At 43.5% G+C, this 21,038-nt stretch overlaps 1 protein-coding gene across 1 annotated transcript; it reads left to right on the top strand.

The window, feature by feature from the left end:
• The first annotated feature begins 534 nt into the window (after positions 1 to 534).
• On the top strand, positions 535 to 909 carry LOC123037365. Its single transcript, XM_044457507.1, has one exon. The coding sequence runs from the start codon at positions 535 to 537 to the stop codon at positions 907 to 909; it is 375 nt and encodes a 124-aa protein (XP_044313442.1).
• The last annotated feature ends 20,129 nt before the right edge of the window (positions 910 to 21,038 follow it).

The raw sequence follows: 21,038 nt of genomic DNA on the forward strand, positions 1-21,038 counted from the left end.
CAGCGTACGTAACAGCGACATCCCACGGGCCATCGCTGGATTACTATCGGGCCGCGCCGAAGGCTGGTACCGAGCCTACCAGATGCACACCGTGCCCTGGAAAACTTTCAAGCGGGAGTTCTTGGAATTTTTCCCCCCTCCACGGTACTACCAGCGCCTGGAGGATGCGATCAGGACCCGACACCAGCAAGGCGGCGAGCCTTTCAAGTTCTATGTGGTAGAACTACGCCTGATGATGCAGCGGGCAAATTACTCGTTCGAACAGGAGCTCGAAAGGATTTACGAGAACCTGCTGCTGAAGTATCAACTCTTCATAAGGCGGCATGAATTCTCCTCGCTGGAAGGGTTGACGCAACTAGCCACCGCTTTCGAAATTGCGCGGGACCGAGACCCAGTACGACAAGCAGCACTCGTTCCACCCGCCAGTGGAAGCTACACTACGAGGAGCAGCCCCCGCCCGGCCCTCGCCGACGAGAGCCCATACGACCAGCTACGACGCCTTTCGGCACATCGAATCCAGCGATATCAAACCGGATGATTTCCCAGGAGGCCGAAACACCTGACGACGTGGCCCGAGCCTGTAGTCGCTGCGCTGAGGTGGGACACTTCGTCCGGGAATGCCAGAACCCACCAGTCCTATACTGCTGGGACTGCGGGAAACGTGGTACCCGCACCATTGACTGCTGCCGCCAGTCGGGAAACAGCCGGGGTCCTCGCACACAGGGAGCAGGCGGCGACCCACCCAGCGCTCCCCCACCATTAGATCCACCGCTCCGCTTGACGGGAGGCCGGATCGTCTTCACGGTTACCGTCGAGGGGCAACTCTTCTCGGCAACCATCGACACGGGGGCCCGGCAACCAAGGCCCTGCACGCACAAGTGCGCCTGGACCAACAACATGTCCGCATGACCCTCCTGGTCCTGCCAACGATATTGGACGAGGTGATCCTCGGGATTGACTTCCTCTGCGGCATCTGGGCAACCCTAATCTGCGGTCAAGTGTGCCTCCAGCTAGCTCCGCCTGCCACACGAAGAGCCGAACCAGGCCCAGCCCCCCGAGCCCACAGCGGCGGTCGCCCACCTTTCGGACCCACCGACTCCTACCCGGCGGACAACAAGGACCAAGGAGAAGGTCACAACGGGTCCCATACCCGCCCCAAGGCAGCACATCAAGTGGACTGCGGGACGGAACCCAGCCCCAGTTCCATCGGAGCCCTCGACACCACCGGTCTCTCCCGACATTACCACGGGAATCACGAAGGCCGATGTTATCGTCAAGGAAGGCAAGTACAGCCTCAGCCACTACCGGATGCCGCCGTGGCCAAGAGAAGGAACCTTAGAGCTCGCGGGTCGGCCCTAACAACGACGAACGTTCCGATGACCCGGATACGCCACGATTTTCCCCGTGAAGCCCGCAAAGAATCGGGAAGTACCAGCTACTCGCCCAACCGGATACAGAGGACGCTCAGAGGCGCAATCCGTTCCGGAAGCATTGCCCTCACGGACACCTGGCTACAGTCGCGGAATCCCCGCCGGATCGCTAGTGTCTGAAGAACCTCTCGACGCGGTAACCCTCCGGTAGCCGAGCACACCATCACCCGGCCTTGCAGCGTATCATCAACGAGCAGGTGGACGAACTGCTGCAGTACGGACGAATCGAACCCTTTTGAAGTCCGCAGCGCACCGCTGGTGTTTGTCCGAAAGAAGACAGGGGACATGCGGATGTGCGTTGACTATCGTCAACGTCTACGGAACGCCCGGTTCATCTCCACGTTGGACCTCAAAAACGGAATAGACAGATTCTCATGGCGGAAGGCAGTCGAGAATGCACCGCATTCACTGTCCCCGGACGTGGACTCTTCCACTAGAAAGACATGCCGTTTGGGCTCCACTCCGCCCCAGCGACTTTCCAACGAGCTCTGGACAGCGTCATCGGCCCCGATATGGAGCCTCACGCCTTCGCCTATTTATACGACATCATCGTAATCGGGGCAATGTGGGAGGACCATGCGCGCAATCTGAGGGAAGTCTTCCGGCGCCTTCGAGAAGCGAATCTACGCTTAAATCTTTCAAATAGTTAACTTCTTTTTTTTTTTTTTACCCAAAAGGGTTGAAGCACTAAATATTATTTTCATAACGAATATTAATGTTGTAATTAATTATAATTTTTGTTATGGATCTTATTCACAAATGGTGTCTTAATTTATTAAAATGAGCCTAAACATAATTACCTTTAATATAGATGTTATTGGGAGTTTCTTACTTTTCCATATTAAAAGATTAGAAAATCGTGCTTATGATACTAATTTCGTGAAAGTTAATCTTATTCTTAATGGGGGTGGTTGTTGCTAGACAAAAGTGGTCGGTTTAGCTAGGTTTTTATTATACCCTTGCAGAGGGTATTATAATTTTGGTCAAAAGTGTGCAACGCAGTGAAGGAGATATCTCCGACCCTATAAAGTATCGCGTCCTGAGTTGATATAAGAATGTCCGTCTGTCTGTCCGTCTGTCTGTTTCTACGCGAACTAGTCTCTAGTTTTAAAGATATCGAATTGAAATTTGCACACACCTTTCTTTCCTTTGCACGCAATATATAAGTCGGAATGGCCGGGATCGGCCGAGATCGGCCGACTATATCCTATAGCCGCCATATAACTGATTGATCGGAAATGCCATAACTTTGATGTTTTAAAAGTTAAGAAGTTGGGATTTTTTATGGGGGTTATTTGGCCTGTCTGTCCGTCTGTCTGTTTCAACGCGAACTAGTCTCTCAGTATTAAAGATATCAAATTGAAACTTTGCACACACCCTTATTTCCTTTGCACGCAATATATAAGTAGGAAAGGGATCGGGCGACTATATCCTGTAGCCGTCATATAACTGATTGATCGGAAATTCCATAACTTTGATGTTTGTAATGTTAGGGATGTTCTGATTTTGTATGGGTTTTGTATTTGGGAAATCAATCCGACCTACCAAATTTCATAAGGATCAGCCGACTATATCATATAGCTGCCATATAACTGAACGATTGGATATACCATAACCTACAGAATATTCTGCAGGGTATATCAACTTCGGCTCAGCACGAAGTTAGCTTTCCTTTCTTGTTTTTTAGAAAACTCTTATTGAGAAACACATGAGAGATTGGATCGGCTTAAAATAAAATACAAAATATGTAGAGATGGGTTACACGTTGTTGTTGTTGCTGACGTTTTATGACGTTTTATTGGCAATGGAACGCTTTTACTTTATATATTTGTTTTGGCAAAAGCCGTATACTTAGCTTCGAGCAACAACCATCTTCTGTAGCGCTGGTAGAAAAACGTAAAACATATGGTAACACAAGTTGGTTACTATAATTTGATAGATAAAGTTTTATTAGTTTTAATTTCCATATTAATAATTTACAGAGTCACACGTTTGTCTTCGAAGCTTGATCCTGGTCGAGAGAGTGTGACCAGCCTAGTCTTTTCAATTTGGGATTTTGTTTTGGTACTGCTTCCGTCCGCTATGTGGGTTCTTAATCTGGACCGCCACAGTACTCCCTCCCTAGTGACGACGTCACGATGTTATGAATTGGACTCTTCGCTTCTCGCAGGTTCGTGGTTTCCCATTGCTTTCAAGTTGAAAGTCCTGTTATGCATCGCTTCTAAAGAATGAATGTCCACAGACACAGCTACTTCTTTTCCGTTGACATTTAACGTAAATACTCGGTCATTATTGCGATGTACAACTTCAAATGGGCCAGTGTATGGTGGCTCGGTGCGAATGATGCGTGCGAGCATTTGTCTATTCCTTTAAGACGGAACATTTTTTGGTTGCTATGCTGTACAGCTGGAGTTGGACGTATTTTTCGCATCTGTTCGCGAAAGCTACTAATAAAAGAAGCAGGATCTGGGCTTGCATCTATGTCTTCGAAGAATTCGTTTGGCAAGCGTACCGATGTACCGTAGAGCATCTCGGCAGCCGATGAGTTGAGATCCTCTTTAAAGCACGTTCGAAGTCCTAGCAAGACGACAAGTAGCAGTTCTGGCCAGTGAGAGTGCCCTCGAGGCAATGCTTGAAGTATTTTATGGCTTCATAAATTGAGAGCAATTCCCGATCGTAAGTGCTGTAGTTTTTCTCAGTGTCCGAGAGTTTCTTTGAGAAAAAAACCAAGTGGTTGCTTATGGTCGTCGATTACCTGTTCTAGTGCAGCACCTATCGCGACATCAGAATCATCACATACCAGGACCAGTTGTGTAGTTGGACTCGGATGAGCCAACAGTACCGCGATACGATCTGGAGTCCATTCAACCAGGCGCTGGTCGTTTTTCCTGACGTTCCTCAGGAGCTGTGAAAGAGGTGCCTGGATGTGTGACGAACGGGGCAGGCGCCTTCGATAATAGTTGATGATGCCGAGGAATCGTCTAAGCTCGCAGATAGAGGGCCTCACATAGTTTTGAATAGCTTCTACACGATGACTTGGAGGTTTGATTCCGTGCTCATTGATGATGTAGCTCAGAAACTGCACCTCGGCCTGGGCCAGCTGACACTTGCTAAGGTTAATGCTGAGTCCATGGCTACGAAGCATCTCCAAGACGGCACGAAGATGCTTCTCGTGTTCCAAAACACCTGGACATGATCAGGATATCGTCTATATAGCAATAAACGAAATCAACGCCACGAAAAATATTGTCGATGAATCTTTGGAAGGTTTGCGTAGCATTCTTTAGACCAAACGGCATATAGAGGAACTCGATAAGTCCAAGCGGAGTGCAAACGGCGGTTTTAGGGATATCACACTCAGCCATTGGAATCTGATAGTACGCCTTCACCAGATCGAGTGTAGAAAATATTTTTTTCCCGTGTAGCTGCTCCGAGAAGTCGTGGATGTGAGCAATTGGATAACAGTCAGGTACCGCTATAGGATTGAGCTTGCGATAGTCCCCGTAAGAACGCCAACCACCATCCTTTTTGCTGACCATATGTAATGGGCTTGACCATTGGCTCTTGGAAGGGCGACAAATGCCTTCATTAATCAAGAAGTTTATCTCTGCTTTCGCGGTGATTAGTTTATCACCAGACAGACGGCGTGGGATATTGGACTTCCCGTGGTTTCGATGTAGTGGTTTACATCGTGCCGGGTGCTTGTCCTATGTGCTGGTATGGTGACGTCCACGAATTCCTGCAGTAGGCTTTGAAATCCGTATTTACCATTAATGGTAGACACAGAGTGATGTTTCGCGTTCGAAAGCAAAGCCGGGCTCGACAAGTTGGTGTTTGCATCAATTAGTTTTTTGCCTTTAACGTCGACGAGCAGGTTGAAATGGGACAAGAATTCGGCGCCTATGATAGCTAACTCGGTGTCAGCTACGATGAAAGGCCACATGAAAGAACGGCGAAGTCAAAAGTTGAGGTCAACCACCACGCTGCCGTAGGTGTGGATGACAGTTCCATTTGCTGCATACAATGTGAGATCGCTTTGTTAGACGTTTTGCGTAGTTCGTGAGCGTGGCTTGACTGAGACCACAGAACCCGAGTCTATGAGGAATCTGCGGTGTGAGTTGCGATCGGTAATGTGAAGACAGATTTCTATGAACTTGTTAGGTTGTTCGCCGTTGCTTGCTGGTCTGCCGCCATCCAGCCCTGAAGGCGACATCTGCATTTAAAGGATGTGCAAAAGAGCAAGGAGATTTGCACTTGCGTGCATCTTTTCCAAAGCGATGATGGTAATAACAAAGCTCTTGCTGATCATCAGACTGCTGCGACTGGGAACGAGAGTCATTCGGAGATTGAGTGCGTGGCTGAGAACCAGAACGGTACTGAGACGAAGCGCGTGTCTGGCTGATAGAACGGTCTCTGGATTGTCGTTTGAGCTCACCTTGGATTGTATCGACCTTTTTGGCCAGTTGGCGTAAAGATTCGGTAATACTCTTGAACGCTTCGGGCGGCGTCACCGCATTCATCGTAGTGCCAGTGGTTACGTTGCTCGAGTCGATCGCAAAGGAGCTGACAGAGCCCATAGTTTCTAGCATTTTGTCGGCTACTTTTGCAAGTTTCTTGAGATCGTTTTCCTCCCATATCGATAAAATAGGGCGAATGTTCTGGGGCATCTCGGCGAGGAACAGTGTGCGGATTATTGACTCACTGCTTGTCTCAGGAGCCAAACGACGCATATGAGCCAGAATTTGCGAAGGCTTCAGACCAGCAGTTCCTCCTCCTTGAAGTAGACGGCGTAGCTTAGATTCGGCTGTCTCTGCAAACTTATCGAGCAATCGGGACTTTAGGGTATCATACTTGTTAGCCGCTGGCGGGTGTCACAACAACGTCTGGATCCAAATTTACGGTGATGTAGTCAAATTTTTTGTCATCGTTGTTGACGCCGTGCAGACGAAATGATCGTTCCACTTGGGCGAACCACAATTGCGGATTGTTGCTTGTGAATTTCGTGAGTCGAATTGTTGCTCGTGCCGTTGGAGCCGTATTAGCCGTCTGCGCTGAAGAAGAATTAACCTGCAATGCCTCGACTTGGGCTTGCAGATCTCTGATCGTATCCAGCAGTTGTTGCGACTCGTCGGTCATGTTGAGGGTGGCGTCGTTGTCAAAGATTAACCTTCTGGGAACTAGCGAGCGCAGGTTGTATCGGGGTACGGCGGGCATACACTTTTTAATGTATCAGTGGCGTCGCTTCAGCTTTGTGTGTGTGTGGCTGAAAGCCAGAAGTTCTGTGCAAATTTTAATTTTGCCTTTTTTTGGCGCAATTAAAGAGTATTTGCAGTCTGTTCAAGTTCGGGGTCACCACTATGGTAACACATGTTGGTTACTATAATTTGATAGATAAAGATTTATTAGTTTGAATTTACAGATTAATAATTTACAGAGCCACACGTTTGTCTTGCAAGCTTGATCCTGGTCGAGAGAGTGTGACCAGCCTAGACTTTTCAATTTAGGATTTTGTTCTGGTACTGCTTCCGTCCTCTGTGCGGGTTCTTAATCTGGACCGCCGCAAACAAATCTGAGTTAGCGCCATCTGTGGGCTGGTTGCCGAACTGATTTGGGGTAAGAGAAAGCCAATAGGTCAAGAGGGCGAAATGTCAGTTGCACTTTTGTTGAGAGCGGTTTTCTTTACGGCTGTTAAGGGGCTTGGCGCCATTGGCGAGCGGCATCAGCGTTCTTTTCCACTCGAACCTCCAAGTGATCAAGTCGTAAAAATCAGTTTGAAAAGTTTTAACATATAGACTTGGGCCTAGCTGATATAGAGGCGAAGACGGAAAATTTCGAAGGAAGAAGTAGGGAACAAGCCCCGAAGCGGAAAAACCATTAGTATTTGCGGCCGAGTCCTAGAAATTAGGGTAAGTGCATTTAAAAAGAAAAATAAGGGTTTTCCACCAGCACTGTGTTGTATGGCTTTTAGGGGCTCGGCAAACCAAAAGTCGGTTACGACATTCGGTGAAGCAAGGCAAGTAAATCTCCAGCAGCTGAGCGGACACCTAAAAATTCTAATTGGAGTAATTCGGCAGAGAGGGAATCAGTGTCTACGCGGACGTCGCGGAAAGCGATCAATGAATCGACGGGAGTAAACGCAGTGGAATTTGGTTTAAAATTATGTGCTAAACCCAACAAGATTGACCCAGTCCCCAATATCATATTTTGTTACCCAAAACGCCTGCCCCGAAGTGCCCGTAAAGAAAAAGAAATGAATAGCTAAAAATAAAAGAGTGAGGAAAAAGAAGAGAAATAAAAGGTGAAAAAGGCAGACAAATTTAACTTCACCAAGAGAGAAAGAAAAAACTACAAAAAAAATATTAAAAGACCAAATGTCGGAGTTTTATATTAATTTTTTTATATTAAAATATATTAAGTTTTTAAGTTAATTATAAGTAATTTATTTGAAATGTTTTTAAAGTGTATTTGAAGTCGTGTCTGATGTGTTTGTTTGTGAGCCTCAAAACTTCTGCGGTCCCTCGGTATGAAAATGAAAGAGATATGAAAAGAAATCTCAAATTAAATTAAAATTTATTCGCTAGCCTACCCCATATAAAAAAAAATATTAAAAATTTAACAAAAAATATTATATATTTTCTTAGCAGCAATTTCTAGATTCCTCGATCAAAGCGCTTTCATCGACGGATACTGCTGAGTGATATCATTTAAACGAAATATTATGCGGCTATATTCCTTTTGAGAAAAAAAAATATATTTAAAAAAAAATGGGGTGTTAGTTGGCAGTTTGAATTTGTCTTGTCGCCAAATCGGCATTGCTTAACCTAAAAGAAGTGCATTTTAAAAGCAAAATAAAATTTGAGGGAGACAAAAACACTTAAACTGCGATGAGAGGCATTGTCTTTGCACTCGCTGAGTCTTACTTCTTTTTGGTATGCAATTGAGTTTAAATACAAATTCATAAAATTTATAGTAAAAGTCATTTAAAATCGATTAAAATATTCAAACATACCACAGTTATTAAAAACCATTTAATTCATATCTATAATTACCTACCCTAGTTTTATAAGTTATTTATTTATTGCACTTGTCTATATTTATTATCTTTGAACCAATGTCAATTTTATTTTGTATATTGTTCGTATTTTTGTCCGAATAATAATTTGTTAGTTAATAAAAAAATGTTTGTAATGTGGTAATTCTGAGTGTTTGTCCTCGGCGAGACCCCCTAGAACCACAACCGCGAAGAGCCCGTTCTAAAGAAAAGGAAAATGGAACGGCCGATGGAAGGGTGGGCTGAACGCCGCCTCCTGAACAGCAGAGGTAGGAAAGCGGCAGAGTCGATCGCAGGTGAAAGGGCTTTGAGCCCGACAATAGACCAAGTGTAGGAGTGCTTTCTCTCCCCGGTTATAGTTTTCGGTTTGTCGTAGCACACAAATTGAGTAGTTAATAATAATCGAGTAGGCCTTGAAGAGTTAGAGCAAGAATCCACCCCATTAGCTGACGAGCCGAAGTCGAGGAACATTTTTGCGTGCGCTATAATTCTATCAGTAACACCTAGCCTTAACTTTGTTTATAGATGCCCGTTACATTTATTAATAATTATTATTCTTATGATTATTATAATTATTCTGGCGCCCATACATGGAGCTGAATGTTTTTCAGTGGACATCCCACACACACCTACACCCACAAAACATTTGTCTTTAAAATACAATTTTACTTTAAAATATAATTCTCCTATTTTAAAGTAAAATTGTATTTTAAAGACGTTCCGACTTTTTTTTTTATTTTGTCCGCATTCACTTTGTTTTTGCACAAGTACAATCAGGTGTTTGGAAAACGGTAGCCAAAATTACAAGTAATTTGGCGTCGGCCACGACTGACGAGATGCAAAGAGATAATTTTAATTTTACATTTTTTTATGATGAGTCCTTTGAATTTAACATTCAGCCGCATAGGATTTATAGGCGTGAAGTTATTAATAACAGCTCGCCTAGCTACGTCTGATGTGAAATAAAAAAAAATAAGAAAAATCAGTCAACGGTCAAACGCTTTGGATGCACTTTAAAAAATTCTTTAAAAAGAAAATAAGTGCCCACGTTACTAGGTGGTGTAAAAAGTAACCTCCTAGACCGCCAGAATGCGCTACTACTGCAAAGAAGGTTATGGTTCCTTACGGTGCGTTCATATTTAGGCAAGCATACCAAATTTCAGTGCGTTACTGCCCTTAGTATTGTTTTGGCAGCTGATTGTTGTTGACGTGTTTGGCATTGTGTTGAATATGGACAAAAACGACTTTCGTTCTCTCATAAAACATTATTTTTTGAGAGGCAAAACGGCGAAGGAAACAAAAGAAAAATTGGACAAATATTATGGGGCAAATGCCCGTCAGATTCACCGTGAAATATTGGTTTCGAGAGTTTCGTGGTGGCCACAACTATACTACCGATGAAGTCCGCAGCGGCAGGCCTTCCGATGCGGTTACAGAGGACAATGTCAAAAAAATACATGAAATGGTATTGGCTGATCGCAAAGTGAAAGTGCGCGAGTTAGCAGATGCCACAAAGATCAGTACTGAGCACACACGCCATATTTTGAGCGAGATTCTGCATATGAAAAAGTTATCCTGCAGCTGGGTGCCGCGCATGCTCACTACGGACCAAAAACTCGAACGCAAGAGCAGTTCGAAAGTGTTTGGACTTACTGATGCGGAATCCGGCAGATTTTTGGCGCCGATTGGTAACTGTTGATAAAACCTGGATCCCCTATTACACACCAGAGAACAGAGTGAGTGCCCATCAATGGACCAAAGCCGGCACGAGTGCTCCGAAGCGGCCGAGGGAGGCTCGATGGGTTGGAGCGATTGAAGGCCGAAATCGCTGCAAAACGGCTTCACATGAAGCGAAAAAAAAGTTTGTTTTTCCAAGACAATGCACCGGCGCACAAGAGCGTAGCAACCACGGCTAAAATAAGTAACTTAGGGCTCCAATTGCTTCGGCATCCACCTTATTTACCCGATTTGGCTCCCTCGGACTATTATCTCTTCCCGAACCTGAAAAGATATCTCATTAATACAAAATTCAGCTCACGCGAGGAAGTCATCGACGCCGCGGAGGAGTATTTTGCAGACCTTCCGAAAAATTACTTTTCAAGAAGTTGAAAAATCGCTGGAATAAGTGTATCGAGCTAAAGGAAGACTACATTGAATAAAATAGAAAAACATTTGAGATACAAATTTTTTTCATTCCCAAGTGGTTACTTTTCACTCCATCTAGTATAAGACAGCTGATAAGCCCAGAGTATAAAGGTAAAGCGAAATCGTTTGGAATGCAGTCTGAGCGAACCGCTCGCTGACCACGATTTGCATTCGGTTTTGTGTTGTTTTGGTTGTCGTTTAGTTAGAGATAAGTGCAGCCGAAATGCATGCCCATTGTCATTGTTTTTGTTTTTCTCAATTTCTTTATGCACCTGTCTGGTCGACGTCTCAATTTATTTTTTGCAGGGGAATTAGTCTGTTTTTGGGTAAGCATTATTTTTGTTCTCAGTGACTTTGTTCGATTCTAACGCATATATTCGTGTATGTAATATTCATGCTGAGCGATAAGCAGTGAATCAGCTGACTTTGCGTTTGAGGTCGTTGAACTCTTGTGTCAAATATGATTGATTAATTTAATTATTTTTTCTCTTTATATTTCAATTCTTAATATATTTTTTTGTAATTGCGTTTTCTTAGTAGGATTTTATTTTTGTGCTGAATCAATAGTAATTAATTAATTTATTATTTTTTTGTCTTTACATTTCAATTCTTAATATATTTTGTTTGTAATTGCGTTTTCTTGGTAGGATTTTATTTTTTGTGCTGAATACTTTTAATAATAATCGATTATTTTATTTTTTATTAATAACCTTTATATTGAGATAGAAAAATGGATGATGAGGCAAATGATAGTATATCAACACCACTAGAATGTGGAAAAGCACTAACAGTTGCAAAGTTTTTAGAACCAAATGCTTGCAAGAATTTCACAAATCGTGCATAGCAATTTATTCCAAAAAGAAACCAACTTGTCCCACCTGTAGTACAGTCTGCTTTGAGAAGCCTGCTACGCCCAACACTAGGTCGCAGGGTAAAATTAATCTCGACAGTCCAGGAACTTCAGCTGGCTTAAATCAGTCGGTTCGTCATCCGTTGGATTCAAACGCAGGGCAAACCGAATCCATAACAAATGCCATATCAGAGGCTGTTCGAGGGATGCAAAGCGAGTTATTAGCCCAGTTATCAAGGAAGATGGGGCAGCTAATCCGATCAAATATTGCTGCTCAATGACAACCGATTAGTGATCAGCTATCTCAGCGCGCTATTCCTTCTGGCAGTGGCCAACCATCGCCTAGTGGGCTGCAGAGAATAAATATAGATACAGAGCTAGGTTTTGTTCGCTGCGGACCTGGGCCAGGATCACAGCGAAGTTTTGTTTCTGACTTAGCGCAAAGGCCGGATAAGGTTGCCCATATCATGAATGGATGGAAAGTTCGTTTCAGTGGAAATCAAGAGGGTCTCAACGTTGATATTCGTGATCGCAAGCAAAAGGACAGAGATAATTTCGACAGTTTTTACGACGCGATCTTGCAGATGATGGATGGATTGGAAGTGCCTTTGGAGGAGTTCACATTGGACGATATTCTGAAGAGGAATTTAAGACCCGAAATAAGGCACGAATTGCTAAATGTATCCATTCGTTCGATGGATCGTTTGAGGGAAATTTGCCGCCGCCGTGAAAGTTTTCTAGACGATGTCAGAAAGAATCAAGGATACCAAAAGGTAGTTCCTTTTCGGCGACAGGTGGCTGAGCTGGTAAAAGAAGAGGAACTCGATGAGCGGGTGATGTTTTCGGATGTTGAGGAGGACGAGGAAGTTGGGGCTCTGGCTTTAATTTGCTGGAACTGTCAGAAAGAGGGCCATCGCCACCAAGACTGCCGTGATAAGAAAAGAATTTTCTGTTGGGGTTGTGGGGCCAAGAATATTGTAAAAACTTCCTGTACTCGTTGCCAAAAAAACGTAAAGCAGAGCACACAATATCATCAGCAACTGGGTGCTCAGAAAAACAAAGCAACGAACACAGAGCTGAACTAATAAAGTCGACATCGTCCATTCATGAAGAAAGCAACCCAAATAGGTCAGGCGAGGAAAGAATTCATCCGAATTTTTGGCCCCACTTTTGTAAACAGAACTCCGGTGGTTCCAGGCAGATCTATAACAAGACAGGCAAAACGTATACGATCTTATTGGAAATCAGTGAAAACAATAAATACAATTCGATTTAAAGGTAATGATAAGCGACCCTATGCTGCGGTCCGACTTTTAGATAGGATAGTTAGCGGTCTTTTGAATACAGGGGCAGCAATCAGTGTGATTGGAGGAAATTTGGCAAAGCAAATAATTCAGAGTAAAAATCCTTTCAAGCCAGTGGCTACAGCAGCTTGTACAGCTGATGGTAAGAGACAAGAAGTCGTTGGACGTTTTCGTACTCAGGTTCAATATAAGGATGCCGTCAAAGATTTGGATCTAAACATAATAGGTAGACTTCCCAAAGCGGCTTCTATTTCAAGTTTGGATTTAAATGTAGCATATTGGCAGATTCCTTTGGAGCCCAGTTCTCGAGAAAAGACTGCTTTTACTATTCCTGAAAAGCCACTCTACCAGTACAAAGTGATGCCGTTCGGGTTGACAAATGCGTCCCAAACAATGACCCGTCTCATGGACAAAGTAATTCCAGCATCGTTGAGAAATGAGGTATTCGTGTATCTGGATGACCTGTTGGTGGTATCTGATACATATGAAGCCCACATGAGGGTTTTAAGTTTAGTTGGTGACCAAATTCGTGCTGCTGGTTTGACGCTCAATGTTGAGAAAAGCAAATTTTGCATGAAATCTGTTAAATATCTGGGCCACATTGTTGGAGAAGGTGTCATTCGCACAGACTCGGAAAAGATTTCGGCTATGAAGGATTTTCCTTTGCCGAAGTCGTTAAAAGCACTTCGGAGTTTTCTTGGGTTGGTATAGAAAATTTATTAAGAATTTTGCTTCGGTAGCAGCTCCACTTCCAGATCTACTAAAGGCAAAGAAAAAATTTGAAATGACTCCTGAAATGACGCCCGTGCTTCGAAGCCCTGATTTTTCTAAACCTTTCTTTGTACAGTGTGATGCAAGTAAATCTGGTGTCGGTGGTGTCCTTGTTCAGAAAACAGACGAAGGTGATGAATATCCTATCGCGTTCGTTTCTAAAAAGTTGAATAAGGCCCAAAAAAATTACTCCGTGACCGAACAAGAATGTTTGGGGGCAATAATTTGCATCAAAAGGTTTCGGGCGTACATGACTTTACCGTTATCACTGATCATGCATCCCTGAAATGGCTTATGTCCCAGACAGATTTTCATAGTCGTCTAGCGCGTTGGGCATTGAAGCTAAAAGATTTTAACTTCAAAATTCAGCATCGAAGTGGTATGCTTAATGTTGTTCCCGATGCATTATCGCGGGTGAATGAGGAGGAAGTGGCAGCAATAGATGCTAGCCATGGGTTGTTGGTAGATGCAGTCTTCAGCGTTTAAGGCTGAAGAATATATTGAACTGCAGGAGAAAATTGGTGCAAACAGCGATAAGTTTCCCGATTTAAAGGTTGCTGATGGCTTATTGTATCGCAGGACGGATCATGCAACTGGAGATTTGCTGCACGATACTTTTGCGTGGAAGTTGTGGATTCCAAACGAATTGGTGCCTGAAATTTTAAAAAAGGCTCATGACGATTCACTTCCGTCTCATGGAGGAGTGCACAAAACCCTAGAACGTATTCGCAGGTATTATTTCTGGCCAGGATTGGTGGCAGATGTGAAAGAATACATAAGTAATTGTAAAATCTGCAGAAAGACAAAAGCACCACGGCCACCGATAGGAATTGCTTCCGAGTCGCAGAGATTCTTTCAGCGTCTTTATATTGACTTTCTCGGCCCATATCCTCGATCGCGTTTAGGAAATGTGGATATATTTATAGTCTTAGACCACTATTCGAAGTTTGTCTTTTTGAAAGCTGTCAGGAAAATGACCGCGGACGTAATTGTTTAATACTTGCAAAAGGAGTTGTTTCACACTTTTGGGGTGCCTAAAACAATTATATCAGACAATGGCTCCCAATTTGAGTCTGAGCTTTTATTTCGCCGAAATAGATACTTTTGTCGGAATTCTAGAGTCCAAAAACTTCATTTATTGCATAAAACGTTCCCGTATGCACAAAAAAAAAATTTTAAAAACGTTTGTTCAAGTGCAGGATATTACTCTAAACTAATGAAATATTTTTATTTTTACGGTTTTAGTTGACCCGTTCGTCCTGGGGAACTATCACCGCAAGGCTCTTCCAAAAAAAGGCGTTTAAGGGAAACAGACACCCCTTAAAAACTATTAAATATTTTTTCACACATTTTTGCATAAACATTGTCAACAATCTAAACTTTCAGAAAATATAATCATTCATTTGATAAAAAAAATTGTTACATACATAAGAAAAATCCAAACTTTTCTATTTTTTTCGAAAAAAAAAGGTATATACCCCCTTAAGGTCTCGAGAGGTAGTGTATCAGGAAGGTCAAGAAGTCTATCGTAAAAACTTTAGACTGGGAAATTCATGTTATGAATTAGAAGATTTGAAAGGTCGATCTTTGAGGCGTTTTCATGCCAAGGACTTGAAACAGTAAATAGGCTCAGCTACCAACTTTATTGGGATCTGTATTGGGATGTCAAACCCCATTCCAGATCTTGTTGGGGGGATTTTGTAGCGCTGGTAGAAAAACGTAAAACAATATGGTAACACATGTTGGTTACTATAATTTGATAGATAAAGTTTTATTAGTTTTAATTTACAGATTAATAATTTAAAGAGTCACACGTTTCTCTTCGAAGCTTGATCCTGGTCGAGAGAGTGTGACCAGCCTCGTCTTTTCAATTTAGGATTTTGTTCTGGTACTTCTTCCGTCCGCTGTGCGGGTTCTCAATCTGGACCGCCACAGTACTCCCTCCCTAGTGACGACGTCACGATGTTATGACTGGAATCTTTGCTTCTCGTAGGTCCGTGGATTCCCATTGCTTTCAGGTAGGAAGTCCATTTGAGCATCGCTTCTAAGAATGAAAGCGGGTTTTATTCTGTCCACAGACACTGCTACTTTCTTTCCGTTGACATTTAACGTAATACTCGTTCATTATTGCGATGTACAACTTCAAATGCCAGTGTATGGTGGCTCCAAAGGCTGTTTGACTATTTGTCTATTCCTTTAAGACGGAACATTTTTTTGCTATGGTGTGCAGCTGGAGTTGGACGTATTTTTCGCATCTGTTCGCGAAAGCTACTAATAAAAGTAGCAGGATCTGGGCTTGCATCTATGTCATCGAAGAATTCGTTTGGCAAGCGTACCGATGTACCGTAGAGCATCTCGGCAGCCGATGAGTTGAGATCCTCCTTAAAGCACGTTCGAAGTCTGGCCAAGGAGTGTTTGGGTGACACATCATCGCAGCCTTAAAAGACCTGTGCCATCTTTCGACCATGCCGTTTGACTGTGGGTGATACGCAGTCGTATGGATGTGTTCACTTCCCATAAGTTGAGCCAGTTCCTTGAAGAGCGCAGACTCAAACTGAGTGCCTTGATCGGTCGTTATGGTTTTAGGTGTTCCAAAACGCGCAACCCATTGTGACCAAAAAGCGTTGGCCACCGTCTCGGCAGTGATGTTTGAGAGAGGAATAGCTTCGGGCCATCGGGTGAATCTGTCTATCATGGTGAGAAAGTACCGAAAGTCTTGATGAAACGGCATGATGACGATGTCCAGATGCACGTGATTGAATCTGTCGTTGGAAACTATGATCTTCTCTGGAGACAGATGATTGGGCCGGTTGATTTTAGCACGTTAGCATAGCAGACAGGTCCTGCTCCATTCAATAATTTTTTTCCGCTTTGCCGGCCATACAAATTTTTGCTTTATTTGTTGCAGCGTCGATCTTCCGCTGGGATGCGAAAGGCTGTGGAAAAAAGAGAAAATTTTGTTGCGAAGAGTAGAGGGTACGTACGGCCGAACGGTGTTCGTTGAAACGTCACAATACAGCATAACATTGCCATCGTAACGGATTTTTTGCAGTAGAAGAGAAGTGCTCCCTTTCAGTAAGTTCGACAGTTTGGAATCCTGTAGAGTGACCGACACTGGCATGTTGATTGCACAGAGCCTAGAGAAAGCATCTGCGACTTTGTTTTCAGCTCCTTTGACGTGAACGATTTCGGTCGTAAATTGCGAAATGTAGCCCAGATGACGGAGTTGCCTTGGTGACGCCTTTTCAGGCCGTTGCCTAAAAGCGTAAACAGAGGCTTGTGGTCCGTTTTAATGCAAACAAGAGAGAACGCTATAGCCGGGTGCCCCGACTATCAGATACCCGTTACTCAGGTAAAGGGAGTGCGAGGGAGATGGAGATAGAAACTTTGATCACGCATAACTTTTTAACGAATGGTCCGATTTGAAAAATTTCTTCTACATTTCGATAGGTATTGATAAACACAATAAAACTGCATTTTTACTTTTCCGAAATATTTAAATTTTTAAAATCGTATATAAGCGATTGTGGGCGTTAAAGGGGGCGTGGCACCTTTTTGAAACAAACTTGCGCTGCGTAGGAACTTCTAAAATCTACATGCAAAATGCCAATCTTCTAGCTTTTATAGTTTCCGAGATCTCAGCGTTCATACGGACAGACAGACGGACAGACAGACGGACAGACAGACGGACAGACAGACGGACAGACGGACATGGCTATATCAACTCAGGAGGTGATCCTGATCAAGAATATATATACTTTATAGGGTCGGAAACGCTTCCTTCTAGCTGTTACATACTTTTGCACGAATACAATATACCCTTTTACTCTACGAGTAACGGGTATAAATATGCGACCCTCGAGGCAATGCATGAAGTATTTTATGGCTTCATAAATTGAGAGCAATTCCCGATCGTAAGTGCTGTAGTTTTTCTCAGTGTCCGAGAGTTTCTTTGAGAAAAAAACCAAGTGGTTGCCTCACATAGTTTTGAATAGCTTCTACACGATGACTTGGAGGTTTGATTCCGTGCTCATTGATGATGTAGCTCAGAAACTGCACCTCGGCCTGGGCCAGCTGACACTTGCTAAGGTTAATGCTGAGTCCATGGCTACAAAGGATCTCCAAGACGGCACGAAGATGCTTCTCGTGTTCCAAAACACCTGGACATGATCAGGATATCGTCTATATAGCAATAAACGAAATCAACGCCACGAAAAATATTGTCGATGAATCTTTGGAAGGTTTGCGTAGCATTCTTTAGACCAAACGGCATATAGAGGAACTCGATAAGTCCAAGCGGAGTGCAAACGGCGGTTTTAGGGATATCACACTCAGCCATTGGAATCTGATAGTACGCCTTCACCAGATCGAGTGTAGAAAATATTTTTTTCCCGTGTAGCTGCTCCGAGAAGTCGTGGATGTGAGCAATTGGATAACAGTCAGGTACCGCTATAGGATTGAGCTTTCGATAGTCCCCGCAAGAACGCCAACCACCATCCTTTTTGGCTGACCATATGTAATGGGCTTGACCATTGGCTCTTGGAAGGGCGCCAAATGCCTTCATTGATCAAGAAGTTTATCTCTGCTTTCGCGGTGATTAGTTTATCACCAGACAGACAGCGTGGGCGATCGGATATTGGACTTCCCGTGGTTTCGATGTAGTGGTTTACATCGTGCCGGGTGCTTGTCCTAAGTGCTGGTATGGTGACGTCCACGAATTCCTGCAGTTGGCTTTGAAATCCGTATTTACCATTAATGGTAGACACAGAGTGATGTTTCGCGTTCGAAAGCAAAGCCGGGCTCGACAAGTTGGTGTTTCCATCAATTAGTTTTTTGCCTTTAACGTCGACGAGCAGGTTGAACTGGGACAAGAATTCGGCGCCTATGATAGCTAACTCGGTGTCAGCTACGATGAAAGCCGTTCTTTCATGTGGAACGGCGAAGTCCAAAGTTGAGGTCAACCACGACGCTGCCGTAGGTGTGGATGACAGTTCCATTTGCTGCATACAATGTGAGATCGCTTTGTTTGACGTTTTGCGTACTTCGTGAGCGTGTTATGACTGAGACCACAGAACCCGAGTCTATGAGGAATCTGCGGTGTGAGTTGCGATCGGTAATGTGAAGACAGATTTCTGTGAACTTGTTGTTCGCCGTTGCTTGCTGGGCTGCCGCCCTGCAGCCCTGAGGGCTACAGCTGTATTTAAAGGATGTGCAAAAGAGCAAGGAGATTTGCACTTGCGTGCATCTTTTCCAAAGCGATGATGGTAATAACAAAGCTCTTGCTGATCATCAGACTGCTGCGAGATTGAGTGCGTGGCTGAGAACCAGAACGGTACTGAGACGAAGCGCGTGTCTGGCAGATAAAACGGTCTCTGGATTGCCGTTTGAGTACACTCGTGCCATTGGAGCCGTATTAGCCATCTGCGCTGAAGAAGAATTAACCTGCAATGCCTCGACTTGGGCTTGCAGATCTGTGATCGTATCCAGCAGTTGTTGCGACTCGTCGGTCATGTTGAGGGTGGCGTCGTTGTCAAAGATTAACCTTCTGGGAACTAGCGAGCGCAGGTTGTATCGGGGTACGGCGGGCATACATTTTTAATGTATTAGTGGCGTCGCTTCAGCTTTGTGTGTGTGTGTGGCTGAAAGCCAGAAGTTCTGTGCAAATTTTAATTTTGCCTTTTTGGACGCAAATAAAGAGTATTTGCAGTCTGTTCAAGTTCGGGGTCACCACTATGGTAACACATGTTGGTTACTATAATTTGATAGATAAAGATTTATTAGTTTTAATTTACAGATTAATAATTTACAGAGCCACACGTTTGTCTTCGAAGCTTGATCCTGGTCGAGAGAGTGTCTTTTCAATTTAGGATTTTGTTCTGGTACTGCTTCCGTCCACTGTGCGGGTTCTTAATCTGGACCGCCACAAACAAATCTGAGTTAGCGCCATCTGTGGGCTGGTTGCCGAACTGATTTGGGGGTAAGAGAAAGCCAATAAGTCAACAGGGCGAAATGTCAGTTGCACTTCTGTTGAGAGCGGTTTTCTTTTCGGCTGTTAAGGGGCTTGGCGCCATTGGCGAGCGGCATCAGCGTTCTTTTCCACTCGAACCTCCAAGTGATCAAGTCGTAAAAATCAGTTTGAAAAGTTTTAACATATAGACTTGGGCCTAGCTGATATAGAGGCGAAGCCGGAAAATTTCGAAGAAAGAGGTAGGGAACAAGCCCCGAAGCGGAAAAACCATTAGTATTTGCGGCCGAGTCCTAGAAATTAGGGTAAGTGCATTTAAAAAGAAAAATAACGGTTTTCCATCAGCACTGTGTTGTATGGCTTTTAGGGGCTCGGCAAACAAAAAATCGGTTACGACATTCGGTGAAGCAAAGCAAGTAAATCTCCAGCAGCTGAGCGGACACCTAAAAATTCTAATCGGAGTGATTCGGCAGAGAGGGAATAAGTGTCTACGCGGACGTCACGGAAAGCGATCAATGAATCGACGGGAGTAAACGCAGTGGAATTTGGTTTAAAATTATGTGCTAAACCCAACAAGATTGACCCAGTCCCCAATATCATATTTTGTTACCCAAAACGCCTGCCCCGAAGTGCCCGTAAAGAAAAAGAAATGAATAGCTAAAAATAAAAGAGTGAGGAAAAAGAAGAGAAGTAAAAGGTGAAAAAGGCAGACAAATTTAACCTCACCAAGTGAGAAAGAAACAAGAGAGAACGCTATAGTCGAGTGCCTCGGGTATCTCCGTTACTCAGCTAAACAACTTAATATAAATATGCCTTCTTGTTTTTTTTTTTTTTTTTTTTTTAACATAATGTGAATTACAGTGACCACAGGAAAAAAGGACAAAAAGTTCAAATTATCAATTTGAATTCGGCGATCTCTTAGTGCTGGCAGCTTTACAGCACGAGCAGCTGTGTTTATGTTTATGTATTTGAGTGCAATAAATTGACAAAAAATATTAAACATACATACTTATATTAGCTAAACACATACATTCTTAAATAGTATTATGTATATTAGAGTCTAAATGTTTGCACAACACGAGTAACAGGTATAGCGAATAGCTTTCTTTGAAAGGAGTTATCTTTGCCGGGCAATTACAACTGTGTACAATGTAAATACATACATATGTATATGCTTACATACATACACACATACGCCATTGTTTGACTCAGACTTCCAATTTGGCTAACTAGATTTGATTTGCATAGTTCTTGGGATATAGTTCGGTATTGACAAATGAAAACCATCGCAATTTCCTTTAATAGAAATCCTTATCGAGAATTAACTTTGACTCTGTTGAGCACCTTGGCCAGCTGTTCCAAAGTCATCCGTTAGATGGCGCCATGAGAAGCGGAAATGTAGGCGCTAGCCAGGCTTAAACGTTTAATGGGTTTTTGGGCGTTAGAGTGGGCGTGGCAAACTTTTATTAGGCCAATCGATATTTATTGACGAAACAAATACATATCAATTAAAATTTTCATA

This window comes from Drosophila rhopaloa, unplaced genomic scaffold (genome assembly GCF_018152115.1).
Source record: "Drosophila rhopaloa isolate 14029-0021.01 unplaced genomic scaffold, ASM1815211v1 contig_161, whole genome shotgun sequence".
Lineage (NCBI taxonomy): Eukaryota > Metazoa > Arthropoda > Insecta > Diptera > Drosophilidae > Drosophila > Drosophila rhopaloa.